The sequence below is a fragment of the Vanacampus margaritifer genome, chromosome 14, assembly GCF_051991255.1.
Source record: "Vanacampus margaritifer isolate UIUO_Vmar chromosome 14, RoL_Vmar_1.0, whole genome shotgun sequence".
Lineage (NCBI taxonomy): Eukaryota > Metazoa > Chordata > Actinopteri > Syngnathiformes > Syngnathidae > Vanacampus > Vanacampus margaritifer.
Window position 1 is genome coordinate 7,112,981 of NC_135445.1, and position 20,015 is coordinate 7,132,995.

Here is a 20,015-nt window from a genome sequence, read left to right on the forward strand (position 1 = left end):
ATTTCCGGAAGGTGGATAATTGCCGGAATGAGGGCTTGAACTTCATTCTTCCACTTGAGTGACTTTGTTTGTCATTAAGCCTCCACAATGGCTTTACTTTCAAATAAGGAAATGAAATGCAGGTACTTCTCACAATAGATTTTTAATTGGCTCTAAACTTAATTTCACTTATTTTATCTGAGGACCAAATACACATGTTCACGCTTGTCTGTGAGACAACGAAACTTCCCAAATGACTGTAAGTCGAATAATAAACATAATGGCAATTACCAATGAAAAACTTGATTGTGCTCCATCAACATGGCAAAAATATTATTGAAAATTAAAGGCAAGAGGCGATTCAATTTTTTTATTTTTAATTAATCACAAATTTTACATCTGTTCTAAATGTACAATAAAAAAAAATCTAAGTTTTCATACTCTTGTTAACAAAAGTGGGGGGAAAAATGTTAAACTAATAGAAATAGTTCAAATGTATTGTTGACGATTATAGCCGTCAATGGCAGTGAATGAATAAAAAAAGAAAAAGAAAAATTATAAAAAATTCGGGGCGTCAGGGGATTAAAGTTTTTAATCATATTTAATCGCATGGCTTCACTAGTTAACTCGCGATTAATCACAAATTTCATATCTGTTCTAAATATACAATTAAAAAAATTCTAGGTTTCATATAATTGTTAACAAAAGTGGAAACAAATTGAACTAATAGAAATAGTTCAAATGAATTTTCGACTATTTCAATTATAGCCGTCAATGGCAGTGAATGAGTTAGTATTATCTATCTTGCCTGTGTTTTGGGATATAAGTAACAGTTGGATCATATACAGTTTATAAAGATCTTTATTAACATTGTAAGAGGCATTTTTCGCCCCATTACATTGCATCACATTCTTAGTACAGCCAGTCAGTAATGTTTTGTTTGAACACAAGTTATGTTCCAATTCTTATTTTGGGGGGTGATTAAAGCTTTAAACTAAAGGATGCCCTCAATTTTCAACTCACTCTCTCACAGCTGTTTAAATAAAGTCCACACTATTCAATGGGAGCCAACAGGAAGTTAAACCAACACACCTCAGAGTAAAAGCACATAACTGAAGTTATAGTTGACATGGGTGCCAATGATATTGTTACAGCAGATGGTGAAAGTGAATCTACACACTTTGATGATCAAAGCAATGTCAAATGATGCCACGTGGACAACAAAATCGCCCTTTAGAGGGCACGGCCTACAAATTTAGACACAGCATGTAAGTACTTGAAATGCTAAATAAAGGGTTGATTCATTAAAAAAGAAAAAAAAATAGTTTTCTGTTATTTTGAAAGTGTAAATTATGGCAATAAAATTGACTTTTATTTTTTGTGAAATTTTATAAGAATGTCTCATCTGTAATTTGATGCCTCTTGGACATTTTTCAATTTTCTTGGTTTGTTTGTGTACATTTCTTTTTTTTTTTTTTTTACCAGGGGTGCCCAAACTTTCAATCCCCACTGTCTTTCCCCCCCAAATATAACTTTCAATGTGCTTTACAGAAAAAACGGTAGCATCGTCAAAAGTGTACTTTTATTTTGACCGTCAATCCCGGAAATAGTCTGCGTTGACGCTAACCGTCTGTGTTGCTGATCCGCGTGTACTGTGCAGCTGCTTACTTACTTTGAGCAGAGCTGCCTGGAGCCACTCCGGTCATGAGAGGAGCACCACAGCACGTCGTCGGACCTTTAACCCTGCTCGGAATATTCCCGCGTCATTAGTTGTCTTTTTTTTTTTATAACGTCGAGTTGGACCATATAAACAGGTGTGATGCTTCGCACCTGTTTCATGTCTTCAATCTGTTTGCGTTCCACAGTGATGTAGACTATTTCCGGACATTTTGCACTCTTGTTGCGGGACTTTTTAATTTTTTTTATTTACCGGTTTTTGTTTTTCTTCCATCGCACGACTAGATGCTGCCTCGCGGGTTGTCGCTCGAGCCCTGCTGTACCAACCGGGTTTTAAGGGCGTGAATTTCTTTTCTCTGGCTTTTACCAAGTGGACGAGGAAGGAATATATGTGCGGAGATGCTGCTCCTGGTGCTCATTCCGTGGCTGCTTCCTCTGAGCGGAGCGGCTCCCCCGCAGACCGACAGGGAGGACATCATGGGGGTGGTAAGTTACTTGCTGTGGATGACTACCCCCCCCTCCCCCCACCCCCAATAACCTGCTCTGAATTCGTGAACACCTCTCAAAATGCCCACACTGTTTTTCCATATTGCGTACTTGTTGTGAATGTTAGCCCAAAATGCAGCCCAATGCTCATACCATAAAAAATACACATGTTTGGGGAGCCTCCTCTCTTTTTTTAAAAAGATATAGAAAAAAAAAAACAGTACATCCATCCGTGCATCCAGACAGACAGACTTTTTTGTTGTGAGGTAGGTTACACCCTGGATTGGTCTCTGGTCTATCACAGGATAATCTTTAACATGCATGTTTTTGCCATGACTGAAGAGACTCAAAACTCGATTGATAAATAAATGGATGCGAAGGGATTTGTCCAGCTTTCCCGACAGCAAACCCGCTCTGGTAACAAGAGGAGCTCACTGTCACCGGCGTTAGCGCCACCAGGCATGAGAAGATTATTACATCAAGGCTTTTCTCGCTCATGCAAATTGCAACGGAAAGTTCCCGTTTGGCTGCTCGTGAAGCTGAACGTCAAGTTGGATGACTTATCCACTGTAATGATTGTCTTTTAAATCCCTAAATACTGACATAAGCGCCACGCAGGTGCTCGTAGTCAAAAACAGCTTTGACAGGGAAGATTTTAACTCGTGAAAAGTAGTTAAGTGAAACCCACTATTTCTAACTGCCTGTTTTTGCTTATACAAGATGTTGTCACTTAACACAACCCTTTTCTGCACTGGAAATAGGAGAAATGTCCTTCCTTCCTTTCCTCAGTCTCTCCTTTAGTCTCTTGAGGTCTCCCTGATTTGTTGGAATTTAGATGTCTCTGGGGTTGGTGAAGGACTCTGGTTGGTGGCCTGGTGGGTGGTGTCTGGTCGGTGCTGGTTTTCACTTTCCTTTCTTTTCTTTGCTCCTTCCTCGGGTCTCCTGGCGGCCTCACGACTCTGGCTGGAAGTGTTCGGTTTAGGTGAACGGTTTGGGATTTTTTTAATAGGTTTTTAGGTGTACTAATGAATACACACACACTCACCCACATACAAAAAAAAAAAAAAAAGGAGAACAATGATGATGACATGTCAAATCGGTAAAATTACCGAATGAACAATACTGTTAATGTGCTGGCAGCATGCGAGTTAAGTTTCCAATTAGTGACCGTGTGAACGGGTGTCTGTTTCTGCAGTTATATGTGCCATTTAAAGACTGGAGGCCATTCCACAGTGTTGACTGCTTTTTCGTCTGAAGTCAGCTGGCATAGACTTATCTGTGGCTGGTGTTATTTGATGATATTTTGTATTTTCCGATCACAGCTTAAAAAATGCAGAAGCCTCCGCGTAATAGCTCAGACACCGTTTTCTAAACACATTGCGACATATTTCCTTTGGAGTATCGAACTGAACTGAATTGCGCCCCGTTGGCTCGATCTGTTGTATTGTTCTTTTGTGTGTTCAACGGAGGAGGTTTGAAATAAAAAGATAGAAACTTGCTCGTAAACTTTTCAAACCGTTCTCCTCGATGTTAAATGATGTGATGCTCTGGAGTTTCAGTTAAAATTTCAAATTGTGACAAAAGACATGAAAGTGTTGCCTGTCCCTGCTTGTCAAACACCCACCCCCCCCCCCCCACCCCGTCTTGCAGTTAATGTTTTTAATTATGCTTCTGCATGCCTCTGGGAAGATGTCATATTTTCTGTTTGTCTGTCAAAGCCTGTGTCCGAAAAAGAAAGCAGAGAAATGCTTGAAGGTAGTCTGAATACATTGGAAGTATAAAAGAGCCCTAAAAATTGTTTGTGAATGAAAGGAAATATAAAGTAGGAAACGTTTAACAAGATTGTTTTTGTTTGTTTTTTCCTTGAAAATCGTTGTCATTGTGTGGACACTGAAAGAAATGGCTAGACGAGGGGTCTCAATTTAAAGACCGAGACTGGGTGTTAATCCAAATTTTCAGAACATGAACTGTGACCCGGTCCTCTCCGATACTTTGCATGCTCCTCAACATGTCTGGCTGAGTAATGACATCTGATTTCAAGAGCCTCCTGTTTTTCTTGAAATGTGTTGCATTGCCAACCTTTTTCTCTTCATGGCAGGTTTTGAAAATAAATAAATAAATAATTGACAAAAAAACTGTCATGAGCCTGAGCTATGATGGGTCTATAAGTGATTTTAAAAAAAAGAACAACAAAAGCCACAAAATGGCCAAAGTAAAGATATAGATGGGGGGGGGGGGAAAATGCTTTGATTCGATTCGTATCACGATTCATAGGTCACAATTCAATTCGATACCGATTAATCCCGATGCAAATCTATAAATCGGTTATTGCGATTTTATTATTTATTTTTTACTCAAATTTAGAAAATACTAACTCTTTGACTGCCAGACGTTTTCAGAAAAGGGATGCCGTGGGTGCCAGCCGATTTTAAGCATTTTGACTGATATTTCAAGGTCCATAGAAAATTATGTGTTTGGACTATGGAAACACACATACTGCCAAAACAAGATTGGACTCTCATCTTCCATCAGAAAAAAAAAGTTTGTTTCTACCTTATTCCGTTTTTGAGTAATCAACAATAGAAAATGGTTAGTTTCACCTGTTTTGAAAAAAACGTCTTTTAACGTCTTTGGCACTCCTCCATAGGATTTTACGAAACGTTATTTAACGTTTTTGGCAGTCAACGAGTTAATCAGTAAACTTGTACATGTACACTGTAAGATTTGTATCAAAATGTATTTATTTATCTGAAAATTCAGGTTTAACAAACAGCTTGCAGTCTGTTTCATGTTTGAACAGCACTGAAATAAAATATTACGGCGTAATGTTCCATTAATATAACATTCTTCCAAGCTTAATGTGTGAATCCTAACCCTAAATAAGACCTTTTTCCCATAAAAAATGTAAGTTTAAAAAAATTGTTTCGGCCGCATATCGAATCAATTCTAGAATTGCGCGCTGTAATATCGCGATATATCGCCGAATCGATTTTTTCCAACACCCCTAAAAGACACAATCGTGAACAGATTTCTAGTCACATATTGGTTGATTTCCAAATTGTCCGCTCAACTTTGCAGGTTCCGGTGTATTACCCCCCCCGAGCCGCTGTTCATTTCGTTCCCCGGCTTATTTGCTTGGCAACCGCTTCTCTCTCAGCATTCGCCCGCAACTCCAATTTCAAGTTCATTAACGATAGTGAATCTAATTTAACGGAGACAAACAATCAGCGTGAGCAGCCTTGGATGTTGATGAGTCGGGTCACACGTTGTCACCGAGGGGACTTTGGCATAAGGACGCCCATATATGGTCACGTCACAGCTGACGTGCAACACGGGCGTCAAAACAGAATCTGAAAATCACTTCATCACAAAAATAATTATTCAACCATTTATATCGTTACTCCCTTGTCATATGTTTTGCACGCCCACGTTGTGATCTTAGTGTCCATAACAACCACACACCTCAGCACACATCAGCGGTATTATTGCTCCGCTGCTATCCTCGGTGATATACTGTGTAGCTGCACGGCGCCGATGTGCACTTTCAGCACTTGAGTCATAACATCTAAAACACAATACGCTTTTGCTTTGTGCTCATCGGGTTATTTTCCCCAGGAGGACTCCCCCCCCCCCCTTCCCACCACCGAAGTATACAGTAACTGATGAGCTTCCCGAAGGATCTGTACACCTGAATGAGCAGCGTTTTCCTGTTGACACGCAAGAGTGACACAACCAGATTAAGGAGCGAAATGACATTGTATGCGGGCCGCCTAGTCGAAATGTACGAATTAAGTAGATGACCTTCATAACACGTTTGTATAGTTTTCCAAGAATCTTTAACATTTGCGTTTGGCTAGGGCTGTGCGATGAATCCAATCAGGTATGACACTGCACAATTACAAAATCAGCATAGTCGTAAAAAAAAAAATAATAATAATATTAACACTAAATTTGAGTTTTTTTACATTTGCACCTTTTTTAAAATTTAAAATAACACATTTAATAAGGAACTTGCATAATATAGTCTTTATATTTTTTTACGGTTAAACATTTTCCTGCATTGTATTTAACAAAAATAAAAGATCGTAAATCATCATTTTAATCATTACCAAAATAATCGTGTTTAATATTTTCTTCATAATCGAGCATTCCTGAATCCAATCAGGTATGACACTGCACAATTACAAAATCAGCATAGTCGTAAAAAAAATAATAATAATATTAACACTAAATTTGAGTTTTTTACATTTGCACCTTTTTTAAAATTTAAAATAACACATTTAATAAGGAACTTGCATAATATAGTCTTTATATTTTTTTACGGTTAAACATTTTCTTGCATTGTATTTAACAAAAATAAAAGATCGTAAATCATCATTTTAATCATTACCAAAATAATCGTGTTTAATATTTTCTTCATAATCGAGCATTCCTACGTTTGACTACATTCGGGAAAATGATACGGATGTGATATGAAGGATATGAATCTCACGATGTGATAATCCGTGTTGAGCAAAATGTTACATATTTCATATTACTAGTTACTTGCATTTGAACGTAATACGTTTCTTTACAACATTACCGTCTGTGTAGAGTAATGAATTACTCAAGTTTAAGTTACTTTTTTTTTTAACTACCCACCAGATGGTGCTGCTGGAACTGCACAAATGGAAAACTACCTGACCTTTTTAACAGATGTGCTGCTTAATATCGTAACATGATGACGGCGATATTGCCTTTATCGTTATTTTTTTAATAATTTTTATTTATTTATTTATTTATTTTTGACATATCATCATTGCTCTTTTATTTTATTTTATTTTTTATTTTTTTAAATTTTGTTTGTGGGTGAGTATGTGTGTGTGTATTCATTAGTTCACCTAAAACCTATTAAAAAATCCCATACCGTTCACCTAAACCGAACACTTCCAGCCAGAGTCGTGAGGCCGTCAGGAGACCCGAGGAAGGACCAAAGAAAGGATAGTGAAATCCAGCCTTTCTCGTTATTTTTAACGCAATGGAAGAATCTCTCTCCTAATACTACTGAACATATTTTGCTGCCCATATGAGTCGTGCTGTAGTGTAATGGATGTAGTAACTCTTTCTGCAATTATTCTCTGTCATGTTTCAAGCTGTGGAAAAAAAGAAATACCTTAGTCTTGTTTGCCAGTCGTCAGTTCTCTGAATTCTCTTCGCCAACGCTTTCTGTTTCCCATGGAAGCTTTTTTTTTAATGAAAGGCAGTTGGTATTTTAGAGCAAAATGATTGTCAAGCTGCAGAAGTAGCAAATTGTTGGTTTTGGAGGTTGAGGTGCTTGCTCAAGAGCAGGAAGCAGATTAGCATCTTTCTGACAACATTTTTTTTCTGATTACATTTGAATGTTTTTTGTTTCTACCCTTGTCTACACGAGTCCCAAATGCCAAATCCCTATGGAATGAACTTTTGCCGTCCCAGATGATTGCCATGTTTAACTTCAGCTGGATCAAATGACATGCGGAAAATGTGGAATCTGCCCCCCCACCCCCCCCCCCCCAAAAAAAAAAATCTGGAAGTACAAGGATATTGCGTGACTTGTAGTCAATCATATTATGTTTTTAGGCATCTATATGGAAACACAGTAGCTAATTACTACATTGCCACATTTAACCCTGGAGAATCCACGGGGTCAAATTTGGCCCCTATAAATTCTGCTACTCAGAAAAACAAAGACCTTTATTTTTTTTTCCCAGCAGTGATTTTGTCCCTGTGTTCTTGTTTCCATTGGCCAAAGTGTGTTTGTACATTCAAAATCCAGTTCTAAAATGCAACAAATAAAACAAAAAAATGATATTGTTCAATGTAGCTGTGTATTTAATTGATTATTTTCTTAAATTCTAAATAGATTACTGACAGTTTTTGTTATTCAGATTTTTCGAAATGATACCCCTAAATCCCAAAAGGGTCAAATTTCGCCCTAATCCTAAATTAGGGAATAAAGGGTTAAAATTGAAAAAACATTTATTTTGGTGTTCAGTGAACTTATAGCAGTCATTTAATGTATAATTCATAATTTTCCAAAGAAGAAAAGGGTTCTTGGGTTCTCCAGGGTTAAAATAAATTCTTGCTGGAATACAGATTGCCCAAAAAAAAAAAAAAAGAATCTTAATCTACCCTACTACTTGGCATTCTTTGTGTGTTATTTGGCAATTGATTATGGTAAATTGGTTGGAAATAAAATATCTTGCCATCAGGTGAATCATTTACTCTGAATGAGTCTTTAAAATTCAATTAAATCAGTATCTCTAATTCATGGCATTACTCTTAAAGTCAATGCCAGTTCTTTTTTTTTTTTTCACGTACTGTTAGTCCATCACTCTGCTAGCGATGCTTCAGGAGCTGGTGCGCAAAATTAATTATGGACCTTGGGTTTTATTAAAAAAAATATATATATATATATTTTGACAAGCGTCTGTACAACTGGTGTCACCTCCCTTACAGTCTGAAATGTGCATATCACCAGTTTTATATCCATTTTTTTTTTAAACACTTCCACTCCTTCTACCTCCCGCTCCTCACGTAGGAGGTTTTCTTATGCCAGCCCATCATACGCTGTCTGATTACACCCAAAGGCCTAAGGATAGAAGGGGGGGCTCAGCGAGAGAAAATTGGATGCAGTGAAAGTCCAGGAAGAAGTACCGAGGAGGGATTGCGGGTTTTGAAATAACAAAGGGTCAAGTCAAAACGCCATATTCAAAATGAAGACGGGAAAAAAAAGGCTCTGGTCCAAGAAGTGGCGAATACAAAATCGTCTTGACTTATCAGACTTTGTATACGTCATTCAACGTGACAGACTTCCCCCAAAAATGGCATTGTATCAAAAATGCTGCGTCGGGTTCGCAAAGCCACTTCAAACTGAGTGCGACGCAGCAAGAGTTTTGAAAATTGGATAATGGGCTCCGACCCACTTGCCCAAAAAACAGTAACTGCGTGCAAGTGGAATATTATTTATGAGAAGAGCAACGTGGGCAGTAGAATAGTTCGTGTACTTTACACGTCAGTTGATTTTTCCTGAATGTATTTGTTGTGGAGGATTTTAGAAGTGTTTGAAGTGCTCATCCAACCCCCCCCCCAAATTTTTTTCACTAGTCTAAATATCGTAATCAGGTTAATATTGCATTAGTGTAGTTAAGCAGCAAAATCCAGCCGTTTTTTATCTATCTCATGGGGCGGCCATTTTGCCACTTGCCGTCGACTGAAGATGACATCATCAATGTTGCTCAAGTCTCAGGTAACAACCAATCACAGCGCAGCTTCAGAAAAAACAGGTGAGCTGTGATTTGTCGTTGCCTGAGCTCTGAGCAACTGTGATGTGATCTCTAGTCGACAGCAAGTGGCAAAATGGCCGCCCCCCTGAGATGGATTAAAAACGGCGAGATTTTGCTGCATAATTCATATTCCACAAATGTAATATTAATCAGAATGTCATGTTTAGACTAGTGAGGTCACATAAAATATTACTGTATTGTCGAGAAAAGTTTAAGGTTGACTTCCACTTTAACTCATTCACTGCCATTGACGGTTATAGACGTCAAAAATTCATTTTAACTATTTCTATGAGTTTAACATTTTTTCCACTTTTGTTAACAAAAGTATGAAAACCTAGATTTTTTTTTATTTTCCATTTAGAACAGATATCAAATGTGTGATTAATCGTGAGTTAACTCGTAAAATTCATGCAATTAATTACGATTTTAATCGCCCGACGCTCCTAATTTTTAATTGTAATTAATCGCGTGACTTCAATAACTCAATCATATCATAATAATTATAAATCATAAATTTGATATCTGTTCTAAATGTACAATAAAAAAAATTCTAGGTTTTCATACTCTTGTTAACAAAAGTGAAAAAAATATTAAACTAATAGAAATAGTTAAAATGAATTTTTGACGTCAATAGCCGCCAATGGTTAAAAAAACACAAAATACAATAAAAAAAGATGGTTGCCAAAATATAAAGAACTAATAACTGGGATCAGATCGTAAATCTCCATTCTCAGCCAAAACTCATCAGGATACTCTGCTGTCCCACTTTCATCTAACGTGCTGACATTGGGTTATTTGACTGAAATGCACTAGAGGACACATTTTAGTTTCAAGGAAATTATTTCAGGAGCAAGAAAACTTAAATTGTTGATTTCTCCACAGAGATATTCTGCCAGAAAACATCCAGGACTGGGGTCACAAAATATATACAGTTTTTCAAATCTAAAATACAGTTTCCTCCTGGAGTTTAATGCACTTTCCTAGCCTTCTGTAGAGATTCTTCCAGGATCGTACACAGCTTCATAACGTGTCCCCATTAGCAGCGCCTTGAGTTTGTGAAATGGGGGAGAGGGGGGGGGGGGGATCACACAGAGCCAGGTTGAGTGGGTAGAAAAGTTGCACCAGCACGTTGATGTTCTTCTCGGCAAGGAACTGTCAGATGCTCAGGGCAATATGAACAGGTGTGTGGTGAAGTAGCCACAAGTTGTCCCGTCTCAACTCTTACCTCTGATATATACTGAAATATATCTTTTGTGTCACTAGTCTTGGAAATTTTCGGACACACCTCGTGACTGGAAAGTCTCATTATTTTCATCTGAGAAAAATGGAAATCAGGCTTTTAATCATCACCTTGCTAGTTTGGTCACGTCAGATTTCTTCAAGTGTGATGTCCTCCGGAGACACGCATAAGTGTGAAAGCATTAATAAGATTTCAGATTTTTTTAATTGATTGAATAAAGGGTCATTGGAGGAATTGACGGGCGTGTATATGGATGTGTAACTGCTTTTTAACTTGCATAGTATATTTTTAATCTTACTTGTATTTTTTTTCTAAATGTCAAGGATGGATGGACAAATACTTAATCCTAATAAAACATGAAGTATATTCCCATGACTCCGTTCGTCCTCGTTGTCAACCCTGATTCGAAAACTGAGTCGGGGACTGAAACTGGGCTCGAAAGGGTCTTGCGGTTCATACAGTGAATATTCAGCTTTTGGTGAATAAAAAGCCGCGCATTGTCGGATACTAGCGCTAGACAGAAACTAGGGTTGTGCAAGAACAACCTATTGGAAGATGGATTGAGGCCAAATTACAAGCAATAGGGGATTGTTTAAACTAAAAACAAGTTTCTGCAATTCCTGATTGGGAGAATTAGAGGCTGTGGTTCGGTCATGCGATACATGACTCATTCAACTTTTGCTTTATAATATGATTTATTTGCAGTTTCACGGTGAGCACTGTTCAGTACGTCTGAATAATTTATACACACTGATTAAATTAGGGTTTCATATCTGATGCTGTGCATATAATGTAATGTACACAGAGTCTAGTCATAAAACGTTGGGCTATTCAAGCCCCCCTGCCCCCACATCCCCTCCTATGTAGCCCATTTTAGCTAAGCGTCATGATAGCGAGATGTGCAAACGTGTGGTTTCCCATGTTCAGTAAACGTAAAAACAACCACCACTGTTTTCTTAAGATGGAACCCAGAGGCAGCAGATACAGTGAAAACAGCAGAGGCCTCAGAATTGAACCCTGTGGAACACCGTTCCGGTATACATTTGAATTGATATTGCACATATTTGTCCGCCTTTTCTTTTTCTTCTTCTTTCTTTCTGGAGGCTCAGTATTGTTCATTCGGTAATTTTACCGATTTGACATGTCATCATCATTGCGCTCTTTTTTTTCTTTTTTTTTATATTTATATACAGTATATATATTTTTTTAATTATTTTTTATTTTTTACGTGTATGTGCATGTGAGTGTGTATTCATTAGTTCACCTAAAACCTATTAAAAAATCCCATACCGTTCTAAACCGAACACCTCAGAACCCAGCTAGAGCCGTGAGGCCGTCAGGAGACCAGAGGAAGGACCAAAGAAAAGAAAGGAAAGTGAAACTTTTCTTGCTTGAAGGAATTCCAATAATAGAGAAATCATCACATCACAAAAGTCACAAGTCGACAACTGAGCGCCCCGAACAAAAAAAAAATCCCTGCAGCACAGATAGGCCAAGCAACGTAGCGTGATCACCCGCAGTCAATGATGGCCAAACGAACCGTATCATCACGAATCATTTGAGTTGACCTGCGCCGAACCCCTTAGACTGACTCACCAAACCCCCGAGGTTCGATCGAACCCAGGCTAAGAACGCCCGGTTGGGGGGGGCCCAGCTGGTCGCTCCTCTTAACTCACTGCACTAGTTTTGCACAATACATTTTAGGGCACATAACACACTTTGGGGGGGAGTGGGGTGGGGTGGAGACACCGTCTCCGCCCTGCAGCTCCCCTCCAAATTTTAATGCACCACACAACTGGGGGGGGGGGGGGCATCGGTTGGGGCGGCCGCGGTATGAAGCAGTGCTGCGGTCGCCTGTCCGTGTGCACCCCCCCCCCCCCCATTAATTTATTTTAATGCACCACATACGCTCATTGACATGCCTGGGGGGCGGATGGATCGGAGCAGGGGGGGATATCATTTCCCTCTGCTCCGGTTCACCTGCCCCCAATTTTAATGCACCACACACACACACTTATGTATATACACTGGGTGGGGTCACACACACGGTTTAGGGGTAGAGTTCGCCAGTCGGCGAGCTGGCGAACTTAGTAACAGGGTTAGTTTTTCACTTTGATCGTTGGGGTGACGACCGGGGCCTCTCCCCGCTGGGCCTGGGGTTCGGGGATGCCGCCCGTCCTCCGGTGCCCCCATCTCCCCTTCTGCCCCTGGTGTTCCGTCCCTCCGCGTGGTGGGGTGGGCGCGGGTGCCCTCTCCGCTCCGCTGCCCGGCCCCCTCTTCGGCGCGGATGCCTGGGTGCGGTGTGTCCCCGGGGTCTGGGGTCGGGGGCTGGGGGGCTGTCGGTTGGTGGGGGTGGGGGCGGGGGGGCGGGGGCGGCTTGGTTGGTGGGGGGGGTGGGGGTGGGGGTGCCGGGGGTGGGGGGTGCTGGGGTGGGGAGGGTGTCTGGGGATTTGGGGACCTGGGGGCGGTTGGGGCTGGGTTGGGGTGGGTGGCGGGGGTGGGGGGCGGGGGGGTCGCGGGGGGGAGCGGGGGTTGTGGGCCGGTGGGGTGCCTGGTGGGCCTGCAGTGCCCCGTCCTGCTGCGTTGGGTTGGGGGCGCGGGCCGCGTTGGGGTGGGGGGCGCTCCTGCTCCGGGGTTTGCTCTCCGGCCGGTGGCCCCTGCGGGGCCCGGGGGTCGTCCTTTGGCGCGGCCGCGGCCTGGGGGGCCCTGAGGTGTTGCGCTTGCTCTGTCCTGGCGGAGGTCGACGGCTCCCCTCTTTGGTGGAGATTTTCATGCATGCTAGATCCACCACACCAGCATCTATCGAGACTCAGACACAATTTGTTTCTCCCTCAGGTCATTGATTCGGTGGAGGCTGGTGTCTGTGGATCTCACTCTGCTTCGTCTGTCCTTTCTACCTTTCCTCAGTTTCTCCTTTGGGCCCTTGATGTTTCCCTGATTTGTTGGAGTTGGGATGTCTTTGGGGTTGGTGAAGGTTAGTGGCCCGGTGGGTGGTGTCTGGTCGGTGCTGGGCTTCGCTTTTCTTTCTTTTCTTTGGTCCCCCTTTGGGTCTCCTGGCGGCCCCACGACTCTGGCTGGATTTTGAAGTGTTCGGTTTAGGTGAACGGTATGGGAATTCTTATTTATTTTTATTTTTTTTCGCACGCACGCACGCACGCACACACACACGCACGCACACACGCACAAACACACATACAAAAAAAAAAAAAAAAAAAAAGGGAGAACAATGATGATGACATTTCAAATGATCAATACTGAGATCTCCCAAAAAAAAAAAAAAAAAAAAAAAAAAAAAAAAAAAAAAAAAAAAAAAAAAAAAGAACCCTAGACTAGAGGCACAAAATAGGAATTGGCCACCTGTGGCGCAAATCCCGCCTGTGAGTTCACGTGTTTGTAATCGGGGGAGAAAAGGAAAGCAACGGAGCAGGAAAAAGGGGTCCCCTCTCAACTGCAGGTGATTTCCCAATCCTACCATTCATTCTTCATCATTTCAGGACTTATGGCAAGTGTGGCTTGGAAACAAGCTGGCACACTCTCAACTTCCCGAAGTATTAATACCCCCCCTCCCCCCCAAATCAACTCCATGTGGCCGTCCTATTTTAAGCCAGACCCACCTCCCTTCAGTCCTACGCAAGATCAAGGCTACCAAAGCCATCCAGAGAACCCGATCTTGTAATTACGTTTTTTTTTTTGCTCGAGGTTTGCTGCCTGCGTATTCACGTTCAAGTCGAACAAGTCCAAGCGAACTGAATAAAACCCACAAAGCAGCAGCGAGCAGCGAGCAGCGAGGCTCCTCTTGAAGTTTGCCTTTGGAGACGCGTTGAGACGTAATAAATTCAAAGCATGTTTGTTTGCTTGTTAGGATAAAGAAAAAAGCGATGTTGCCTGGAGTAACATGCATAGCTGATTTCATCTCTGACATTGTTGTAGGAGTGACGGGCACCCAAAGGCTTGCGGCTGGCTTCTTAACTCAAATTAAAAGACGCACACCCTGCTTCCTCCAATTTGAGAATGAAATGTGTTTGGGAATTCATTTGCAGCCACTTTTTGGCTCTCAGAACGCGAGCGCGCTTGTTTTTCTAGCTGACAAGAAGAAAGCGGGGAAAAAGTCGTAATTGACATTTGGGAGATGTGTATTGTGTCTCAAAATGTGGACATGTTGGAGAGAAATAATTGGCATTTGGTGTTTGTCTCTTAATGACACCATATTTACTGAAAATGGGCCAGGACCTTTTTGGCCAGCTCGTAATTTGGCTTGGCTATTATATGTCCGTTGGCCGCTGGGTGCGACACAGCTTTTTAAGTGGCTTTTTGGATGAATTACATTATAATCAGAACAATAATATAATCAAGGCACACGCTTTTGAGACTCTCAATTGTATCTTTATGCGCTTGCCTTATATATTGGGCTAATTAGATGTTTTTGTTTCCCCCCCTAATTGGGAACAGCCAGAAGAGTTATTACGCAGAATCGGCCCGTGTTCTACAAGAAGAAGTTAACGATCTCACATCAACAATGAACAGCCTTGAAGAGGGCAGAAATTAATGTCTCCTTTCATCCTGTCAGAGTTTCCTCTATTTTCGGATAACATTCTTGCTGGAGGGTACAGCCCTCGCTTACTTGTTGCTAGCTCTTTCTCCCGAGACCTTGGCTTTGGCTCGGGTTGCATATTTCAAAACCCAAATAGAGTCTGGAGTGGTTGGTTACCTTACACAACCTTACAGGCGGCCAGCCCAGCATGTTAATGTCACTTGCACTACTTGAATTTAACCAAATTTGAGTGCTTTGAATTTTAAATGGGATGTGGATGTGTAAGTTTCTAGTGAACATATCTGTCTTGTTTTTAAGGAGCCTTTCCGTTGGTTATCAGACGATTGTTGCTACAACTTAACCAATTGTTGATTGAAATTTCCTGTAAAATCACCTGATGAATTGTCCTTGTGTTCAAATATTTGAAAGAGGTTTGGGAGAATCTTTTGCCATCGGTTCTAAACTATTCTTTTCATCGTTGAGAATCATGTAGCCAATGTTCTGCGTGGATCAAGATGCACTTAACTCATTCAAACCCAAAAAACGTGTAAACACGTTTTTAATACTTTGTTCTTCACTCCCAAAAACGCATTTACACTTTTTTATTTTTTTTAAATGTTTTTTTTTTTTTTTATGCAAGAGCATAAATAAGAAGGCTTTGATGCAGCTTCTGACATGGGAGATATTACAAAAAAACGGCCAGCAGGTGGAAGCAGAGTATAAGAGATCAGTCAGCCAGGTCCACGTTGCGACAAGCTCTTTTTGTCAGTGTTTTCACCAGGAGTGTGAATATTGATGAAACTCAGCTATATTATAATGCTAATTGCTGCAAAATGGAATATATATATATATATATATATATATATATATATATATATATATATATATATATATATATATATATATAAATTTGTGTGTGAGTTCATAACTCTAAACATCAATAATGTTTGCTTTACTATTTTTGGTAACAAGGTGGATAACAAGAACAATTGTATTTTAACATTAACTCATTCACTGCCATTGACGGCTATAGACGTAAAAAAAACAAAAACATTTTAACTATTACTATTAGTTTAAAAAAAAAAGAAAAGAAAACCCAGAAAAAAAATTGGGGTAAAATTGTGATTAATCGTTAGTTAGTTAAGTCATGTGATTAATTACAATTAAAAATGTTAATCGCCTGACGGGCCTAATTAAAAAAAAAACATTTAAATTTAATCATAATAATTGCATGATAATTTTGTATCTGTTATAAATGTACAATAAAACAATTCTAGGTTTTCATAAAAAATGAAATGAAATGAAAAAATGTTAAAATAATAGAAATAGTTCACATGAATTTTTGACGTCTATAGTCGTCAATGGCAGTGAATGAGTTAAGAATGTGATTTGAATGTGAGCGCTAGTTTATGAACCATTTTAGAAGCATAATATATGTTTTTGGTAATTACAAATGCTGGTAATTTCGGGCAGCTGTAGCAGAAACTTTACATCGGGAGGTGGTCTAATTATTTTGTATAAGCGCAAAGCCGCCGCCTCAGTGTCAACTGGACTTACACTAAATTTCCTTTTGTAGTGTGTAAACACACTTCTTACTTTTATCTTAGCAGAGCCAATTTTGGGGATTTTCCACAAGTTGAAACGGGCCGTATTTTTCATCCGGTGAAATGGAGGAAAGCACTGGAAGCATCGACTGCCAAACTGGGTCATGGAAAGATCAAATATTTTTTTTGCAACACACCTACTATCCGCTTTACATATCCACCTGAAGTTGGAGGAGTTTTTTTCGACAACAGAATAGGAAACCCTCAAGCATGCATTCAGCACATTTTTCTTTTGAAATATTCACATTCTTGCAATACTGTGTAAATTGACTTCATCGGTGTACCCCCCCCCCCCCCACCCTCCACCAACACGACTGCAAATGAAGTGTGTGCTTTGAAGGACATTCGCGTTTACTCAACATCTCAAAATCAACGTTGTCGTAAAAGCGGGCTTTGATAAGACGGCCGTGATGTGCATATTTAAATGGATTATTCATCAACGTTCACAGTAAATACGATTAACTGTTGGCACAAAGTAATAAACATTGGGAAATGTATCAAGATAGAATGACAGCTGTAGTAGGCCAGAGATTCCCGCAGAAATAGAAAATGTAGCTCACTGTCTCCGATGACTCTAAATAAATTCAAATGGGGAGGCGGCGAGGACTGAACTGATTTTATTTTCGGCGCTTGGCTCCGACAGCCCGTGTGTTATTGACGGCTGCTTTGACACATTAATTATTAGGGGGCACAGTGCTGGTGTCATCCTGAGTGTTCTAGCAGAACCTGTACCAGAATGTGCTCGGTCTGTTCAGGGGAACAACATCTGCGGGAGGCAGCAGAAATGACACGAGCAGCAGCTGTTAACATATGTAGGAACGTTGTAACTTGAGAGAGTTCTCCCACTCGGTCTGGGGAAATAAAAGAAAAAGTTTTTGTGTTTTGACAAAGATAGCTCATTTTGCAAATCAGCCATCTAAATAAATAAATCATAGATCATTTCTGATATAAGTAAATAGTTTTCTATCCTGACGCAGCCGTAGCCACCATGTTGAACGTTTTGCATAAGTTCTTATTGCGTGTTCAAGAACAAATGCTAACATAAAAAAAATTGAGAATTACTGCGTTGTGTTTGGCTGTAGCACGATACGTTGGATATCAATTGATTGTTGTGGTATTATAGCTAAAGCTAACATTAGGCAAAGTCAATGCTGTTTTAGCAATTGTAGCCAACGTCAAAAAATGGGGAGTTACAGTATATTGTGATTGGCTGTAGCACGATACGTTGGATATCAATTGGTTGTTTTCATGGTTACCGTATTATATTAAATGTACGTACACGTCAGAAGCGTAGAATTCTTTGATTATCGGAATGACTCCCGCCATGCTAACTGTTATCTCGCCCTTAAAGCTAACGTTAGGCAAAGTCAATGCCGTTTTAGCTAATGTAACCAACGTCAAAAAAATGGGGAATTACAGTATTGTGTTTGACTGTATCACGATACGTTGGATATCAATTGTTGTTGTGGTATTATATTAAATGTACGTACACGTCAGAAACGTAGAATTCTTTGATTACCGGAATGGTAACGGACTCCCACCATGCTAACTGCTATCTCGCCCTTAAAGCTAACGTTAGGCAAAGTCAATGCCGTTTTAGCTAATGTAACCAACATAAAAAAATGGGGAGTTACAGTATATTGTGATCGGCTGTATCACGATACGTTGGATATCAATTTTTGTGGTATTATATTAAATGTACGTACATGTCAGAAACGTATAATTCTTTAATTACCGGAATGGCAACGGACTCCCGCCATGCTAACTGTTATCTCGCCCTGAAAGCTAACATTAGGCAAAGTCAATGCTGTTTTAGCTAATGTAACCAACGTCAAAAAATAGGGAATTACAGTATTGTGTTTGACTGTATCACGATACGTTGGATATCAATTGATTGTTGTGGTATTATAGCTAAAGCTAACGTTAGGCAAAGTCAATGCTGTTTTAGCTAATGTAACCAACGTCCAAAAATGGGGAATTACAGTATTGTGTTTGGCTGTATCACGATATGTTGGATATCAATTGTTGTTGTGGTATTATATTAAACGTACGTACACGTCAGAAGCGTAGAATTCTTTGATTATCGGAATGACTCCCGCTGTGCTAACTGTTATCTCGCCCTGAAAGCTAACGTTAGGCAAAATCAATGCTGTTTTAGCTAACGTCAGCCAAGCTGCCAACTCTTCTGGGTTATTAAGTGAAACCGTTTAGTGTCTTCGCACACAATTAAGTGCTGAGAGATGTTTGAATTTTTTAGTGATCGTTTCGTTGTCATTTATGTTGGCCAATTTGTCGTCGTGTCACGTCTCAAGCCACCTGCATCCAAATATTTTTGATACCCCATCACATTTTTAGCTCTCATCTGAGCACATCCGAGGAGAAAGTAACAATAACAGATTAGCGGTATACAGAAAAAAAGCTCTTTGATCTTCTAATTGCACAATTAACCAATTAATTTGACAAAGACAATTTGTACGAGCCTCGCCGTCTTGTTAGATAGCTGCAATTATATTATTAGGATTATCCAACTGCTCGTCTCTATTGTTCAAAGGGCTGCTGAGGTTAGCAAAAAAAAAAAGAAAAAAAGACTGCCGCTCCACTAACTCTTAATCATTTTTGTTTTTCCAAGTTAGCATCGTGCGATGTTATTAGATTTTGTCAGTGTGATGCCAAACATTCATTGTATTAAAAGGACCCTTGGGCTTTCTCTAGCTTTGTTTGTGTTTCATGAAAAAAAAAAAATCTTTGACTTTCAAATCAATGCACTTATTGAGTGCTTTAGGTGTCTGAGCATTTGCCTTTTTGAGCCATATTGTTGATTTAGAGCATTCTCTTGACTGGGAAGTGGCTATTCCTGTATTTAAGGTCTTTTTTTTCAGACATGTTAATAAATGAACCAGTGGGATGGATTTTCTTCGTTTTTTTTTTTTTTTTTTTTTTTTTTTACAGCGTAATGTCAAGAAGTTATCTCAGCGCCTCAGGCTGCACTGCTGCTTTTCTTTTGTTTAAACAAAGCACTTCAATTGAGTACAAAAAAAGTATTGCCGGATCAAAGTTGGTGATGTCATTGTGCAAAGCCAGGCACAGTAGAGCATGTGGCGAACGCGTCTGGACGCGGTCGAGAGGGTCTGGTTTCTAATCTCTGCCTTCCTTTGTGGCGTTTGCATGGAATTTCATTCCAAAAACTTGCATGT

The 20,015-nt window shown here is 40.0% G+C and overlaps 1 protein-coding gene across 1 annotated transcript in view; it reads left to right on the forward strand.

Moving 5' to 3' along the window:
* The first annotated feature begins 1,628 nt into the window (after positions 1-1,628).
* The window catches only part of LOC144034234 (matrix metalloproteinase-17-like), a 74,270-nt gene continuing 55,883 nt past the window's right edge, over positions 1,629-20,015 (forward strand). Inside the window, exons 1-2 of the mRNA XM_077542851.1 lie at positions 1,629-1,793; positions 1,942-2,142. Of these exons, the coding sequence (XP_077398977.1) occupies positions 2,056-2,142 (87 nt within the window). The 5' untranslated portion in view covers positions 1,629-1,793; positions 1,942-2,055. The remainder of the gene's footprint in view (positions 1,794-1,941; positions 2,143-20,015) is intronic.